At 38.7% G+C, this 17,498-nt stretch overlaps 2 protein-coding genes across 8 annotated transcripts in view; one reads left to right on the top strand and one right to left on the bottom strand.

Moving 5' to 3' along the window:
* LOC144301742 (multidrug resistance-associated protein 1-like) overlaps positions 1 to 13,769 on the bottom strand; it is an 87,686-nt gene extending 73,917 nt beyond the window's left edge. For all 5 annotated transcript variants that reach the window (XM_077878794.1, XM_077878795.1, XM_077878798.1 and 2 more), the window contains exons 1-4: positions 13,612 to 13,769; positions 8,492 to 8,553; positions 1,119 to 1,266; positions 244 to 386 (exon numbers count right to left, since the gene is read on the bottom strand). In XM_077878794.1, the coding sequence (XP_077734920.1) occupies positions 244 to 386; positions 1,119 to 1,266; positions 8,492 to 8,553; positions 13,612 to 13,683 (425 nt within the window). In that variant the 5' untranslated portion in view covers positions 13,684 to 13,769. The remainder of the gene's footprint in view (positions 1 to 243; positions 387 to 1,118; positions 1,267 to 8,491; positions 8,554 to 13,611) is intronic.
* The window catches only part of LIPI (lipase I), a 130,574-nt gene continuing 126,365 nt past the window's right edge, over positions 13,290 to 17,498 (top strand). For all 3 annotated transcript variants that reach the window (XR_013368510.1, XM_077878799.1, XM_077878800.1), the window contains exon 1: positions 13,290 to 13,515. The gene's annotated coding sequence lies outside the window, so the exon portion shown is untranslated. The remainder of the gene's footprint in view (positions 13,516 to 17,498) is intronic.

The following is a 17,498-nucleotide window of genomic DNA, read 5'->3' as shown; positions in this document are numbered from 1 at the left end:
AATGAGTGTAATATTTCTTATCTCATAGGATTGTTGTGAAAATTAAATAAGATAATTAAAGATTTTAGAGCACTGTTTAGTACACAGTTGACTTCAGTAAATATTGAATATATTATTCATATTTGTATTATAGCAAAGTTAGCAAGATGTCCATATCCTAAATAAAATTTGCAATGAGAACTTTCCCTTCCTTTTTTTATCATTTATCTGTGGAGAAATTAAAAAAATAAGACTATGACTTACTTCATTATGAGTGGGCTACTAAAGGACAAAATATCAGCAAACACTTTGAATAAAGCAACTTGAATTAGGACAAACTTAAAGGTGTTCCACAATGCATAGACCAGAGATGGCTTCCTGGTATGTGCCTCTTTACAAAAGGGTGCCTATATAATGAAAGAAAATAAGAAACAATGAGAAAATTGGGCAGAGCTAATACAAGTAAAAAAATGAAATATATATATAAACTGACTATAAAATTAGTAATGTACTCCAAAGATAATAAGGTAATAAGAGGGATGAATTCAGTTGAACTTGAAAATATGACCTATATCATTGGTAAGGTATATCTCCAGACCACCTGGTATTATTTACACCATCTGGTCTAAATGGGCAAGAGAAATAGTCATTTTATTACTTTTGTGAATGTTGAAACTGTTCCATTAATTAATTAATATAAATACAGTTTTATTTTCAAATCATATTTTCTTTTTGGGAATTCTAAAGATGTATATGTGTATGTATAAGATACTAAACAGATATGAAGTCCCCACCCTGCCCTATAAACTTTGGTCTTGGTCACCATATTACTAATTTGGACAAACAGATAAGAGGCCATGGGATATAGAAACCATCTTTGCCACAATAGTTGAGCAAAAGATACTGGTGAAAAGCCAAAGATAACATATCAACACATTGTTCCTGATACTAAAAGAGGGCTAGCTGAATAATTTGATGACAGAAATTAGTTGCATAACAACCAACTGTACTTATGAACATAGCTTGTCTTTTCACATATTTTAGGGACTTTCTAAATTAATAATACTATCTCAAGTTTGGAAGAAGCTTTTTCTAGTTTTAGGTAGTAATTAGGTACTTAGAATTTAAGAATTAATTACCTTTATTTTTTGCCTTTCTTGATTCCTTAAAACTTCCTTCCTCCATTGTTTTTCAAAGATGGGACACACGATATAGGAAGAATCACTTTCGTTTAGTTCAAAAAGGTCCTCTCTTTCCAAAGGTTTCTTATAGCCTAAAACAATTATTCTAAAAATGAAAGAGTAAGGTAAACAATTAAGCAAAACCAATAACAAAGTTAAAAATAATTTTGCATGCATTTTTCTTATTCTCTGATTTGTAAGTTATTTTTTATTTTTTTTTTTTTTTTTTTTTTTTTTAATTTTTTTTTTAATTTACTTATGATAGTCACAGAGAGAGAGAGAGAGAGAGAGAGAGAGAGGCAGAGACACAGGCAGAGGGAGAAGCAGGCTCCATGCATCGGGAGCCTGATATGGGATTCGATCCCGGGTCTCCAGGATCGCGCCCTGGGCCAAAGGCAGGCGCCAAACCGCTGCGCCACCCAGGGATCCCTGTAAGTTATTTTTTAAATCAGTATACAATGACTAGATGGTATTTCGAAAAGTCATACAATATATTGGGTAGTTCAATAATATGCAATTATCATCTGTAGATTTTAGAAGAAGTATTTGGACATCCAATTATTTAGTGAAACACTAATTTCATTTACTCATCTCATATTGGAAGCACCTATTAGTTTACCTCTCTTATTGAAATTTAAATAGCCAACTTTCACAGTAAGGTATTCACTCCAAAACCCCAAAACAGCTGCTTTTTTAGTCTTTTATCAGAGAAGAAATGGATCCAACCTCTGCATTTGCAACCTCTCCTATTCCACTGGGACATGTATACCCTTTGCCACCTGACTTTGCAAACTGTCCAATTGGATGTGGAGTACCTGTCTATTCATTAACTTTAGCCTTGGCCATATGACCTTTGACCAATAGAATATGAGCCAGTGTGACAGTGCCATTTCTTAAGATGCTGTAAGAAGTATGACAAATTACTGCTCATCTCAGTACTTCCACTCTCCCCCCTTCCATAAGCTTACCCCAAGGTAAGCTGAGAGTAATTATGCAAGAACTGTGAGCAATTATGCACAAACAACTGGTCTAAATCAGGATTGTCCCAGGCAAACTATGTATGGTGCATGATCTCGTTACACCCCAAATGTTGTTGTGGCAGACAATAAATTATACTTACCTTACAGCCATCCTTCTGCCCCATCATCTTCTTACCATGAGGAATCTGATACTTACTCAGTTGAAAATTTCTTGAACTCGGGGTATCCTCTCCCCAGCCACAGAGTCATAAATTATGATTGGTCTAAAGTAGTCCTGGTAATCTCAGTACCTTTTGCTTGGCATTAATAATTTAACTCAATTATGGTTAAGGACATCTGAACAAAAGTCTGCTGAGGAGAACTTTCTTTTTCAAAAGCAGGCACAAAACTTCAAGAGGAGAAAATATTTTGCCTCCTTTTTCCTTCTCCTTCTTCCTTTCTGATTGTACTAGAGGCATAGTGCTCCGACACAGAGGAGCCACATGCCACATGGAGGAGTCTTTGCCACATGGGTGAAAAGCCAATTAATAAGGACGGGAAGTGGAAAGACAGGAAAACTCTGGGACCTTTATAACGTAGGTCACCAGCTTATTCCCAGCATTCTGCCCAATAACAAGAAAATAAATACCTATTTTTTTTCAGCTATTATTACTCGGCTATTCTGTTGCTTGATACGTTCCTTGTTTTGTTTTGTTTTGTTTTTTCAAATTTTTGTTTAAATTCTAGTTAGTTAACATACAGTGTAAAATTCGTTCAGAAGTATAATTTAGTGACTCATCACTTACATATAAGACCCAGTGCTCATCATAACAAGTGACCTCCTTAACACCCACCACCCGGTTAGCCCATCCCTCACGCACCTCCCTCCACCAACTCTCAATTTCTTCTCTGTGATTAAGAGCCTCTTTGGTTTGCTTCTCTCTCTCTCTTTTTCCCTTCCCTATATTCACGTGTTTGTTTCTTAATTTCCACATGAGTGAAATCATGTGATATGGCATTTATCATCCTCTGACTGACTTACTTTACTTAGCGAGGCAGTGGAGAAAGGGGAACCCTCTTACACTTGGTGGTGGGAATGCAGACGGGTGCAACCACTCTGGAAGACAGGGTGGAGGTTCCTCAAAAAGTTAAAAATAGGGCCCAGCAATTGCACTACTAGGTATTTACCCAAAGGCTGCAAAAGTCAAACATGTTCCTAAGTGATGTCGTTCAGATATGCTTGGTCTATGAGCTTGGTGACATGACTTGTTCAGTAAGAAATTAAACCCACATTTAAACCCTGGCCTTCTGACTCAATAGTTTCTGTTCTCTCCATTATAAAGTACATTATCAGTCCAAGAGAACATAACAAAGTATTGCATGACTCCAAATTGGGACTACTTTCATTGTCATTATTACCGAACAATCTCTATTGATTGACCCTGAGATGGATTTAAACTCTATGGCAACCAGAGTCTCCACTGGATTCAATTTCACTTTTATTAGACTTACATAACATATTACAATTCATATTTAACAAAAAGGTTTAAATGTACTAAGAAAGGACCTTCAGTAATCATGTTTCTGTTGGCTCAAATACACTGGAAGTTTTCCTGCAGTGCACTTTCAAAAACATATTAAGCAATAAACTACTTTTATGTCATACTAAGTCTTTCTATTCCATTCCACAAAATAAATATTCATTTTCAAAATAAGATTGCATTGATTTTCAAAAAAGCATTTTTAATAACATTCACTGCCTCAGCATTTTGAGTTAGAACTGTGCAAAACTCAGCGGTTTTGGTTCACGGGGATAAGTGACCCTCGACTTTCATGCTGAGTCTCCAAATAATGTAGCATCTAGAAGTGACACTTAAACTGAATTGATTGTGATGCATGTACATGGCTCAGCCTTTTAACTACTGTGGCTCCCTTTGTCCACGTGTGTGTTCCTCTTTTGCTCTGCTGCAAATTTAAATACTCTCATCATCCTGGCTGGTCTTTCCATCACACATAAGCATCCAGAAAAAGAGAAAAGAGCGCTTCTTTAAGTCAAATGATGAGGCTTTTGGGGAAGAAACCAGGACCTTCCAGTAAAGGGAATGTAGCATGCACCAGGTCCCATAAACTTGTGGACTTGATTCCTAAGGATGCATCTTGGTTTTTTGGACTGATATTTCTTTTCAAGGTCATTCAGTTAAATTAATTTGATCGTTACAACTCTCCAAAGCAGGCAGAGCAGTATTAATTTCTCATTTTTACAGGCTGTTAAATACCAGGCATCCCAGAGACTGGTCAGTTTTTTAATTTTTTTTTTAACTTTTATTTATTTACGATAGGCACAACAGTGAGAGAGAGGCAGAGACACAGGCAGAGGGAGAAGCAGGCTTCACGCACCGGGAGCCTGACGTGGGATTCGATGCCGGATATCCAGGACCGCGCCCTGGGCCAAAGGCAGGCGCCAAACAGCTGCGCCACCCAGGGATCCCCTCGTCAGTTTTTTTTTTTTTTTTTCCTGGTCAGTTTTTTAAATGTGATATAAACCACTGCTAACTTAACCAAAGGCAGACAATGCCATTAAGTATAATATTCTACTCTGTTTTTTTGGGTTTTTTTAAGATTTTATTTATTTATTTATTTATTTATTTATTTATTTATTTATTTATTCATGAGAGACAGAGAGAGAGGCAGAGATACAGGCAGAGGCAGAGGCAGGACCCCTGCAGGGAGCCCATTCCAGGATCACAACCTGAGCCACAGGCAGGCATTCAACCACTGAGCCACCCAGGTGACCCTCCACTCTGTTTAAGATGGTGTTATCTTAAAGAGAATTTTGAGTATATTTAACAATAACAAGTGTAAATAAATATCTCATCCAACTGATGTTAAGAGCAGCAAACCAGTAGCAATTCACTAGGAAGATGAGATGAAATGTAAATTCTGTAGGTAAGTAATATTGGAAAACTTGGAAAGTATAGATATATAGTTGCATTACCAATTTCATTCCTGTTAATCACTTTTTAAAACATTTCTGGAAAGGGGTGATTGCCTTATGGGAAAAGACAAAAAGTCAGTCTGTCCAAAAATTGTAATATAGGACAAAGTCAGGTAATTTATGTTTTATTAATATGTGAGGAAAAGGGAGAACAGACTAAATAGTGTACCCCTGGTTAAAATAAGTGATTCAACTGTGACCTATAAAAACTTTACCTAGATTTTTCCATGTACGTCAAGGGGATTATTCTATGACAATGATTATTATACACTGATGACAGATTATATTTGCTGATAAAGGCTTCATAATCATTTGATCATCAAAACTATCTAGACAGCTACTGCCTTAGGAATTAAGGCTCATAAGCATGTAATTCCCTAATTATTTGTATCATCTGAGCACATTTTAATTGAATTATTCATGTAATTGTGGGAGCTTAACTTTGGCCTAGGAAATAATTTCTGACTTTATTCTGTAATTCAAAGAACAGTTCTGAGAACACAATTAGCCACTGTCTTCAAAGAGACATTCTCTTAAACAATAGCTATATTTTAGCTGCAATTGTTTAATTACTAGATAAGAAATCAAATTAGATTCATGCCAATGACAGTTCCAGATAACAGCATACTATAAAAATATTTCCTATCTAGTTCTGAGATCTTAAATTTAAACAGAAAATAAATGTGATATTCAATAATTATAACTTATTAGTTTGTTTGATTGACCTAAGATATGGACTTCAAGATACTGAGTTGTTATATTTTAAAATTTGCTATGCCTTATCTTGCTTATTAATTTTAATTTCAGTTTCATATTTTAGGCCTCCTAAACTGGTGTTTGCAATATTTAAAATAAACATATATAGTGTTTCTAGTTTGATAAAGTTTTAAAAGTACATTTACTTAAAATTAATTTTACTTGCATTATTTAAATTCTATGATATCCTGTGACTTAAAAATGACAGTTTGAAATTTTTAAAGCTGGATAGACATCACTCTTACTCTCAACACATGAATGAAATGTAACTCAGGGCTGGAAAATATATTTATACATATACAAGTTTGAAAAATCAAAATCACTGAGTATAAATAGCCCACATTTACATAATTCCTATTTAACCATTCTTTTTCCTGGTGTATAACTTAATGTAGCATATTGATGTAAAATTTTTGGCAGCCTCTCAGTGATTCCTAGGTTTGTGTTAACTTGTAAGTCTTATAATTCAACCCAATTATTTGCTCACTAAGTTTATCAGTTTTCTACTTAAACTACTTTCTTAAAAATCACCAATGAACTTTCCATTGCCAAGTTCAATGAAGAATACTCAGTTCTTTCTTTAATTTATCCCTTTTCAGTATTTGGCACTATTGGCAGTTTCCTTAGCTTTCAAACACACTCTTTTCTCCTTGGTTTGTCTCTTACATTCTGAATGCCTTTCCTTAGCTTCTTTGGTAGATTACCCCTCCTTTCACCATTTAAATACTGAGGATTCTCAATGTTCTATTTGTTCATCCTGTTCAATAGGCTCTCTCTTTCTGGATGATCTCATTCAGACTCACGGCATCAACTACTGACATACAGTCAATTACTTCCAAATCTATATCCATAGATCAAAAGCCTATATATCCAACACCTATTCGATATTTTTTATGGGGATGAGTCAAACATCTCAAATTGAAGTTTCTCCAAACTGAACACACAGGTCTTCACCACACCTGAACCTGACAGTTATCTCAGCCAGAAACTGATTAATATTTTTCCCAGTTCTTCAAATTCCTTATCCAATTAACTCAATCTATTCATTAGCTTTTGAATCTCTTCCTTCTTCATCTTCTTTATCATTACCCTAGTTCAGGCCATAACCATAAATTTACCAGCATAATTGAAGAACTGTCTAACTACTCCCTCTGTCTCCATTCTCACCTAGTACATACCATATCCATACAATTCTAAAGGTGATTTTCCTAAGTGCAAACATAAACCACATTACACTCTGCTTGATCTCTTGCCACATCAACACATTGCAGTGTGGGAGGGGTCAGTTCACTCTGGTTTGCATACAGTATTTGCTCAACTTGGAATGCCTCTTGGCTTACTGTTACACATTGTTAAATGTTGGGTTAAAGCATTAATTACTTGTAAAACATTCTCTGTGTGAAAGTGGTTAGATGTCATTCCTCAAACAGTGTTTATCATGCTTATATCATCTTTTGCCTTTTAGGGTAATTTATAGTATACTTTTTAATCTTTCTATATCTATGAATTCCTAGAAGATAGGAAGTAGGACATTTATCTCTGCATTTTTAAAGGTTAGCATAATGCAGGGCATCCAGCACACAACCAACCTTTTCTTGTTCTTTTTAAGCATTCATCTACTCTTGAGAGCATATTTATAGATCATATTGGGCAATTTTGTCTCTACTAACTATAGAACAAGGGGCATAAAGATAATAAATTCAGTTCATGTATCATAACCTTTCTGCTTTGAGTGGAAAGAAATACATTTCTAAAGAAAGCTTCTAAATTTATAAAACTGGAAAAAATTCTTCTCTTTTAATATGATTTAATCTTGTGTTAAAGCCCTCATCATACATTATACATGAATTATTCTCATTATATGCCTTACAAAATGTGTGTTTTAACAGTAGTATATATATACATGTGTTTCTAGGAACATTCCTAGTAAAAAGTAGACTATCAAAGTTAAAAGAAAAGCATGAAACATATAAAAAAAAACTGACTTCCAACACCAAGTTGGTGTGCCCCTCCTTGGGCCTCAATGTATGAGTTAATTCCTCTCCCTAAGCTTCAATTTTCAACTTTCTTAAATGTATATGCCTATCTCATAAGACTTGGGGAAAAATACGCACATATTTACTGGATGTTAAAAGAAATTCAAAGTTCTGGGGTGCCGGGGTGGCTCAGTCAGTTAAGAACCCGACTCTTGGTTTTGGCTCAGAGTCATCAGATAGAGCCTCCCCAGGATCCCCAGTCAGCAGAGTAGGCTTGAGATTTTCCACCTATTCCTCTCCCTATGCCCCTCCCGCTGCTCATGCGAGTGCACATGCTCTCTCTTTCTCTATCTCTTTCTCAAATAAATAGAATCTTTAAAAAAATCAAATTTTTCTCCTTCCATAGTACTAACAGGGTTAGAAATCCTATAAAGGGACAGACAGAAGTATTAGCAATCTTATCTGTGGAATTACTTATTATGTTATTATCTGTGATTTCTCTGTAATAAAATAATATAACAAAAAAGTCTTTACATAGTCATTTTATAAAAATATTCATTCTTAGATTAGAGGAATAACATTTAGGTATCATTTCCCTTCTACTATTCCTCAAGGTGGTATGCTACAGATTAGTAAAATTCCTACCTGCTAAACCAGGAATATGTCATCCTACTGAAGAATGAAGCATTTTTCTCTGGATTGCATTTCTAAAAAGAAAAACATAACAAGTAGTATATGAAGAATATGCTTTTATTTTATACTTGAAATATCTTTGTTAATGTTGGAAAAGTCTATATGAAACAATTTCATCTACTAATAGTTGTGGCTATGTTGATATCATAATCTTAAGGAATAAAATTAAGATATTAGAATAGTGGTCGGACTAGAGGCATTTTAGGATTTCTCCCAACAGTTATCATTATGACTCTGTTTACATAGCAGAAAACCACATAGGAAAGAAAAATCATTTCTGAAATATTACTTCTCTCTCTCTCTCTCTCTCTCTCTATATATATATATATATATATATACACACACACACACCCTTTAATTTCTATAACTGTGCTTATATGTATGTATATGCATATGTATACATAATTTAGCATCTATATATAAATTAAATTTAAAGCATTTTAATCACTAAATTAAAGATATTTTGTCCTTTTTTCTGAAAAATATAAAAATAAGAATATAATAGGCATTTGGTTTACTTCTGTATATTTAATTACATATGTTTGTATTAAAGTATAGATAAAAAACATTTAATTATCACAGAAACATATTATTTTGGGAGGTTATAATATCATCATAAAATTCTTCCTATTGACCTGGTGAGTTCAACCAAAAGAAGGGTTTAAAAGAAGGCCTCAAAAGTAATCATTTTATATTTTGAGTCAGCACCTATGTTTATATTTTAAAAAATAAAACTGATCACCACAGTAAAGTTCATTATTAGAAACTGTCCTGTATTTAACAATTTTAACACTGATCCTCTCTAATCCAGGCCTGATTTCATACACAACAGGTATGTAAGTGTTTACTACTACATTTTTTAAAATTCTTATCCTTTAAGGAATGAGTGCAACAAAATTCCATCCTTTCCAGAAAAATGTCCTGAGTATAGAGGGGAAAACATTATTCATTCCAAATCTGTTCTGAGTCACAGCAAATGATATACTATAAATCATTTACTCAATTGCTATCTATCCTTATATTATCTTTGCAAAAAGTAAATGCAATGATAAATGTAAAAGAGTCATCACACTGTAGCCCAAAACAACCACTTACATACACATGTGATCTATAATATCACTGTCACTATTATTGCCAAATATATTATTTGGAAAATAAGTGCACATATTGTGGAAAATGTTCTGAAAATTCTTGATTTAACCCACAAGTCACATTCTATTTCACGGGGAGTTGCCAACTTGATAATTTACCACCAAAGAAAAGATCTTATTCACATCCAAAATACATCTTGTTTTTGTGGCCAACTACAAATGGCTAAAAATTCTTAGCAGCTTTTCCCATCAAGAGGTAAACTCTATTTTCCACACCTTAAATCTGGGCTGGCATCATTTCTCGTTGTGATCATAAGAATGCCATGAGAGTGACACTAAGAGAACTCCAATTCTAAGCCTCAAGAGGCTTTCTGTGCTAGAAACCCTGAATGCACCATGTGTCTGATCCCAAACTAGCTGCTAGAGGATGAGAGATCTTATAGAAGAGAACTGAGGTGCTCATCTGACAGTCTGTCGTCCTACCTTGGGAAGTGTCAAACATATGAGTAAATTAATCCTATACTATCCTGTCACTAGATAACTTTCTGGTTGGCCAAAGTGCCTAAGAGTTCAGCAAAAATCAGCCAACCTGACCCAAATCAGGTCATGATCCAACTGATCCAGACAATCATGAGCTAAGTAAAAAAAAAAAAAAAAAAGGTGGCTGTTTTCAGCACCTACATCTAGCAAAGCTATTACCGAAGGTTATTTTAGGCCAAAAACTCAGGATTTGATTTAACATTCCCCCTTGGCTCATTTTCCATGTGAAAGCATCTCATATGAGGCCCTTTGAGTCCTCTGGTAATTAGCCTCCTTAGATGTGGGCCAGGCTGAATTTATCACAGTAAATTCCAAATATAGTTACCTCCTGGAAAAAATTACAGTAGACAGGTAAATATCTGGTGAAGGTAATATACCTTATCAAGCAACAAGTATGTATAAATGACTTTTCAATGAATACTGAATTCATAGCATGGGTCTCCCTGAGTTCATTACTAATATATTGTTACAAAGTAACATCTATGTAGAAAATCAGGACATGACGTTCTAAAAAGTAACTTTCAGTGTTCTAGTTTACTCTCCTCTTCTCCATTAAATATTCTCAGTCCTTCTAACTCACTTATTCTCACTCAGGTAGCACTTCTAGTCCACAGACCTAACTGACCCCAAATGTTTCTCATTTCTCTTGTCGCCCCAAGCCTTCCTTTCCTAAGCTATTTTCTTATCTATTGTGCTTAACTACTATTGCATGTATAACAGGCATTCCATAAACATACCTTAACATTGCTGATTTAAGGGCAATTTTCATTTGAATGGTGGTCTTGTTATTTCTGTATTATGATGGAGGAGCAGGAAATATTTAGACCATGAGACCACAGCATAGCCAGGGTCCAGGACTAGTGTGAAGTGTGCTACTTTCAATCTTTCTTGGGTTCAACCTTGAGATGTAGTCCCACAAGGATACGGTTTGGGGGACTGCTACACAGTATCTCATAACCCCTAACTTCAGGAGCTTCCTTTGTGGGTACTGGAAGAGGGTTCTGGGATTGGTGGAGGCAGTTAAGAGAAAGTGGAAGGACAGCCTCAGGGAGAAGGGAAAACATCCAGAGACCAAACAGAATTTAAGTTTCTTGGGTTACCCGATGGCTCAGTCAGTTAAGCAGCTGCCTTTGGCTCAGGTCATGATCACGGGGTCCCGGAATCAAGTCCCACATCCAGCTCCTTGTTTGGCAGGGAGCCTGTTTTCCCCTTCTCCCTCTGCCTACCCCTGCTCCTCCTGCTTGTGTGTTCTTTCTATCTCTCTCTATGTCAAATGAGTAAATAAAATCTTTTTTAAAAAGTATGTTTCTTAATCACTTATGTGCCAGATTATATATACAAACTATATTATCTCATTAAATACAGCACGTCTTTGTGGGGCAACTGGGTGGCTTAGTCAGTCAAGGATCAGTCTTCAGCTCAGATCATGATCTCTGGGTTCTGGAATTGAGCACCCCCTCCGGCACCCTGCCTAGCAGGAAGCCTGCTTCTCCTTCTGCTTCTTCTGCTCATGCTGGCTCACTCTCTCTCTCTCACAAATAAATTTTAAAAATTAAAAAAAAAAACACATATATAATCTCATGTCTTTGTGGTGAAACCATTCTTGTCAACCTCATTTACAGTAGATGAAACTAAGGCCCAGAGTTTAAGAAACTCAAGAAGTTTAAGAGACTGGATCTAATCCAGTTAGTCCATTCTGTCTTCCAGTCAAACCCACACTCTCAATTCTACCTGTCACAGGCTGCTTGCTGCCACTTAGAGAGAACTTTCCTCCTGCCCGCATCCTTCTACTTCACTTCTGGCTAATTCTCTCTTGTACTTCAATCCTATTTAAGATTTATTGCCTTTGGTAATTCCTTTTTTCCCATCCCAGCCTTTAAGGCTTATATTCCTGTTCTGGGTTACCATAGCAATCTCAACATATTCCTTAGGGAGGATTTAAGGGGCTCTTCAGAACTGTCTTCACTGAATTTACCCTCGTTCTTTCCTATCAAATCATTTGTTGAGAGGTGCTTCTCTCTTGCTTAACTTAGTCTGGAAGACAGAAAACTATATTTGATTTATCTTTATATTTTCAGTTTTAGCCCAGGGCCCAGCTCATAATAAACATGTTCTGGAGAAATGAATGAATGGCCACTAATCACAGTAAGAAAATAATTTTAAGCATTCTATTCCTAGGTCACCATGAAGGCCCTACAAACTATGAGAAAGTCACTTTCTTAGCTTATAAGTAGGTGAGATTTATGTCTGAGATCTATTATGTCAAAATACAAAGCCTCAGCAATGAAATGTAATCATATAAGGTTTTCAATCTACTTTGAAGCCATCAACTTTTTTTTTTTTTTAATTTGGCATCATAGAAGTAACAACAACAAAAAATGCAACTACAAGTAGTGTTTTCTAAATGAATTCCTGGCCCATAAAGCTACCCAGGTTGAATAATAGTCAAAGACATAAATGTCGTTGGAATCCTGCAGGAAGAACTGAGTGCAATTCTGAGTCAATTATTTGAGTTTTACCATTTCCCACCCTACAAGTTTGTGATTCACTGCTTTTGCCACCTCTGTAGTTGCACCAATGATGTTAAACCTGTTTTCCTGCTTAAGCCTGCCATTAAAGTAAAAAAGAAAAGAAAAGTAAAAACAAACAAACAAACAAACAAACAAAAAACTAAAAACAAAAACAAATTAAAAAGAAAAAACACTGTATTATCCTGGTGGAGCTCTTTCGCATTTTCAAGGGATTTATTCAACCTCTATATTTTACAGACTTCATATAATTTGCTTTGCTTTTAAAAACATCTATAGTTCCATTTCCTGTGCAATCAGAAGAATGCTGTCATATTGATCTGACACTTGGAATCACTAACAAAACTCAGGATTAGAAGAAGATCCCCTGAATCTGAATTTTGTTTTTCCTTTTTAGAATCACGGAACTGCTTCTCTTAGGGGCGCTTGTGAGGCTTTGTCCTGTGTGGTGGAGAAAAGTAAAACCAGTGGAACTTGTGCGGAGCCTGGCCCGGGGCGGGGCGGGGCGGGGGCGGGGGCGGGGGCGGAGGGCGCGGGCGCAGCGCAGCGAGGCCAGGCAGGGAAGGGTGCGCAGCCCCCGCCCCCCCCCCCCCCCGCCGGCGCACCTCCATCCCCGCCTCTCCTCCTTCAGCGAAGCCAGCTCCATCCATTCTTGTCTCAAATGCGTGTTTCCGAGCCGGGGCAGTTACTCATCCCTTCAGGAAAGACGCGTCCTTCCCTGCCCAGCAGCCGCGCTGCCTGCGCCCCTGATGTCCAGAGTCCACGTCCCCGCGAGCCCGGGGGCACCTCTCAGGACTGCGCGTGTCCGCCTCTGGGCGTGAGTACGACTAACGCGGGGCCCTAAGGCTCCGGCCGGGTCGGGGTCCGAGCAGGCGGCGCCCCCCCCCCCGCCCCCAGGACCAAGGGGCGTTACCTGCGCCTCACGCCCCCCGGGGACCCGCTCGTAGTCGCCGCGGGCGCCCCAGCTCCGCGGGCTGGAAGGCATGGTCCGCGGGCGCCGGCCACGGGGTCGGGGGCGTCCCCAGGCGCCGGCCTCTCTGCCTCGGGCGCCCGGACGGTGGGGGGACGCGCGCACCCAGCCAGACCTCGTGGGCTGCAGCCCTGCCCCGAGCTGGGCCGGCCCTAACCGGGAGCGCGCCCCGGGCGGGCGGGGGGGAAGGGGGGGGGAAGGGGTTGGAGGAGGTGGAGGAAGGGGGGAGGAAGGGGAGGGGGGCTGAGAAAGAGGAGGGGGAGGAAGGAGAGGTGAGGAAGGGGAGGAGGGGGAGGAAGAGGAGGGAGGAGGGGGAGGAAAAGGAGGGGGAGGAGGAGGGGAGGAGGGGGTGAGAAAGAGGAGGGGGAGGAGGGAGAGGTGAGGAAGGGGAGGAGGGGGAGGAGAAGAAGAGGGGAGGGGGGGGAGCTGCCACAGGAGCAGAGAGGCGGGACCTTCTGCAGAGTCCGCTGATCTCTGCCTCTAGGGTAGTTTGCGCTCCCCTCAGTAGTTCTCCACTCTCCAATTTGCAGGATTGCTCTGTGAAAGAAAGAGAGAGAGAGAGAAAAGAAAGAAAGGAAGAAAGAAATCTGTGTCTTCAGGATAGCACAAAGCTCATTTCTCCCCGGGATGACATGTTAGCAAACACAATATTACAGCTGTCCGGAGCGGGCAAACTGCTAAGGACAACAGGTGTCAGTAGGACTTTAGGGAGCGAATTTTATTGCAATGACTTTAAAATTAGAAACAAAGGAAATAATTCCCTTAACTCTAGAAAACCGTAACCGTGTGTGGAATCTAAATTTTACTCTTCAAATTAATTATAAAGCAACATAATAAATGAAAAAACTTCATTGTAACTAGAATTCGCAAAGGGCTAAACCAGACACAGGGCATTTAAAGGGAATATGAATAGGGAGGATGGCTCTTAGAGCTGTGGTAGCTAGTGCCAAGCCATGAGCCTTACGTAAACAAGGCCTGAAACCATGCAATACTTTGAGGAAGATCTGCTGATCCCTGAGATGTGTCATTGGTCTGAGGAAATATTTTGTTTCAATTTACTTAGAACCAGAAGCAGAAGAAGAGGGAGTGGGATTTTTTGCTTTTTATTTTTTTATTTTTTAAAGTAGGCTCTCCCCGAACATGGGGCTTGAACTTCCTGCCCCTGAGATCAGGAGTGGCATGCTCCACCACCTGAGCCTCCAGGCCAGAAGGAGAAGTCATTTTAGAAATTCTAAATAAATAATGGGGGATCCCTGGGTGGCTCAGCGGTTTGGTGCCTGCCTTTGGCCCGGGGCGCGATCCTGGAGTCCCGGGATCGAGTCCCATGTCGGGCTCCCTGCATGGAGCCTGCTTCTCCCTATTGCCTGTGTCTCTGCCTCTCTCTCTCTCTCTCTGTGTCTATCATAAATAAATAAATAAATCTTCAAAAAAAAAAAAGAAATTCTAAATAATGGAATAAAGATAAGGCAATGTGATAATTTCACAAGGGTGGGTAATAATGTTTCAGGACTAAGGAAGATTCTCTTTGCTTCTTGAAATTAATGTTAGAGGTGCATAGAAAGAATTGAGATTAAGGATTGAAGAAAGCCTGTTTCCTGGAGAAAAATGCCCAAAGATGATACCTGGGAGAAGTTTGGGCTTGCCATAGAATGGCTCATAGGATGTGAGGAACCAGACAACTTCTGCATAAAGATTAGACTAAATGATTCATTGTAGGATTAAAGTTCCAGGGGATGTTTAGGACACAGTTTATTTGGCTTTCTTCCGCTCTTTAAGCCATGTTTGTCTGGCCTCTATGCAAAAAGGAAGTTGTAGATTTTATTTTAAAACAAGTGTGTCTGTGGGGGCACTTGGGTGGTTCAGTGGCTGAGCGAGCCTCTGCCTTCGGCTCAGGGCGTGATCCCAGGGTCCTGGGATCGAGTTCTGCATCAGGCTCCCCTCAGGGAGCCTGCTTCTCCCTCTGCCTCTGTCTCTGACTCTCTGTGTGTCTCTCATGAATAAACAAATAAAATCTTTACCAGGAAAAAAAAAAAAAAGTGTGTCTGTGAAGAATTGAGGTCACAGCTCAGGACTTAGAAACTTTGTCTCACTTCTTCCAGAACTTTACACAAACTCCAGTGCAATATGGGGATATTTCATATTCAGCAGCTTCTGCCTGAGGGGCTCCTTCTCCATCTGTACTTTTGCAATGCTCACGGTGTGGATGCCGTGTGGAAAATACAAGATCTTCTTGTCAAGTTCGTCCTTGCTTTTCAGATCCAAGGAAAGAAGGAACTTTGAACCTGTGCCATAGAGGAGGAAGTCAGGAAGAAGAGGCCTAAAAATAGCTCGGGCTTTAAATCCAACATTTGTTTTCCTTCCTCTTCTTGGAGTCAGCCCCCCTAGAAAAGGCTGGTGTTCTAGCAAGTGAAAAGGGACAGATTTCTACTCATACTCAGCTCAGTATAGATAACACAATTCACTAGTTAGTGGGAGGAGACAGAGATCCCCAAGGTAATTTAATTTAGTAAAGGCTAGAGAAGAAGGCAATAGGTGTGTTGGGGGAACTGGAATGATGAAGTCTCCACTCAAAGGAATTGGGGGAAAAATCTCTGGGAGTCCCACAGAACTACATTTTAAGTTTCTCTGTTTTGAAGACTGTGCTAATGAGATGGAAGGCATGAGGGTTTTTAAGAAAAGAATGACCATTTTTCATTCCTTAAATGAAAAAAAGTGTAATATTCAGATTTGCCTAGGTGACAGAAGGTATAAAATAAAATGACCTTGACATAAACAAAACATTGTTGCAAAGTTTATATTCTATGACTGAATTCTCACACTAGCTGAACTGTGAAATAAATATGTCTTTCTCGGCAAAAAGAAAATCATGGGATGTGGAATAAAAGGCCCTGTGGATCTCGTAATGGGTGGAGCATGTTTTGTCACAGTATACATTTTTTTTTTAGGTTTAGAGGATTCTTGTCCTTCCAGGGATTCTGTTCTACTTTACAAGTTCTGCAGGCACTCAGCTCATCCTTTCTTGTTGAGAGCTTCAGACATCAGGGTCAGAATCTCTAAGGCTGATTAGATTAAGACCAAAAGACAGAGCTGCCTGTCTCCCATAGTTGAGCAAGGGGTTGTCACCATGACACAGAGGGGAAAAGTGTTTTGAAGGCAACTGTAGGTTAGGCTTTTATGGGGGGGTGGGAGTAGATGTGATTTCCATTGCTCTTGTTAACCTTGGTATTAAAAGTTGAATTAACAGTACTATTCAGGATGCCTGGGTAGCTCAGCAGTTGGGCGCCTGCCTTCTACTCAGGGCATGATCCTGGAGTCCTGGGATCAGATCCCACATCGGGCTCCCTGCAAGGAGTCTGCTTCTCTCTGCCTGTGTCTCTGCCTCTGTCTCCCTGTGTCTCTCATGAATTAAAAAAATAAGATATTTAAAAAAAAAAAAAAACAATGTACTATTCAGGTCATGATAATATACTGATACTATACAATGATGATACTACCATCATTTTGCGAGGCACCATTTTTTAAATTTTCTTTTTATTTTCACACTACTTTGATTTCCAATCCACTTATTATCTTCCATAAGTTATTTATCTGGAATGACACAAAAGTATGCAAATGGCATTTTCCTATGAAGTCATTACAATACAATTCCTTCCTTCCTTCCTTCCTTCCTTCCTTCCTTCCTTCCTTCCTTCCTTCCTTCCTTCCTTCCTAATTTTTTGACTTATTATTTGTAGAGCATCTACCCATGTGAGGCCATGTACTCACCTATTGTTCCTGACTTCTCCGTGGTGTTTTGTTCTAGGAAAATACCACAATTTACAGAAACTTGA

Source organism: Canis aureus, chromosome 30 (assembly GCF_053574225.1).
Source record: "Canis aureus isolate CA01 chromosome 30, VMU_Caureus_v.1.0, whole genome shotgun sequence".
Lineage (NCBI taxonomy): Eukaryota > Metazoa > Chordata > Mammalia > Carnivora > Canidae > Canis > Canis aureus.
Note: the sequence above shows the minus strand (reverse complement) of the source record. Positions and strands in the feature narration are given on the sequence as shown.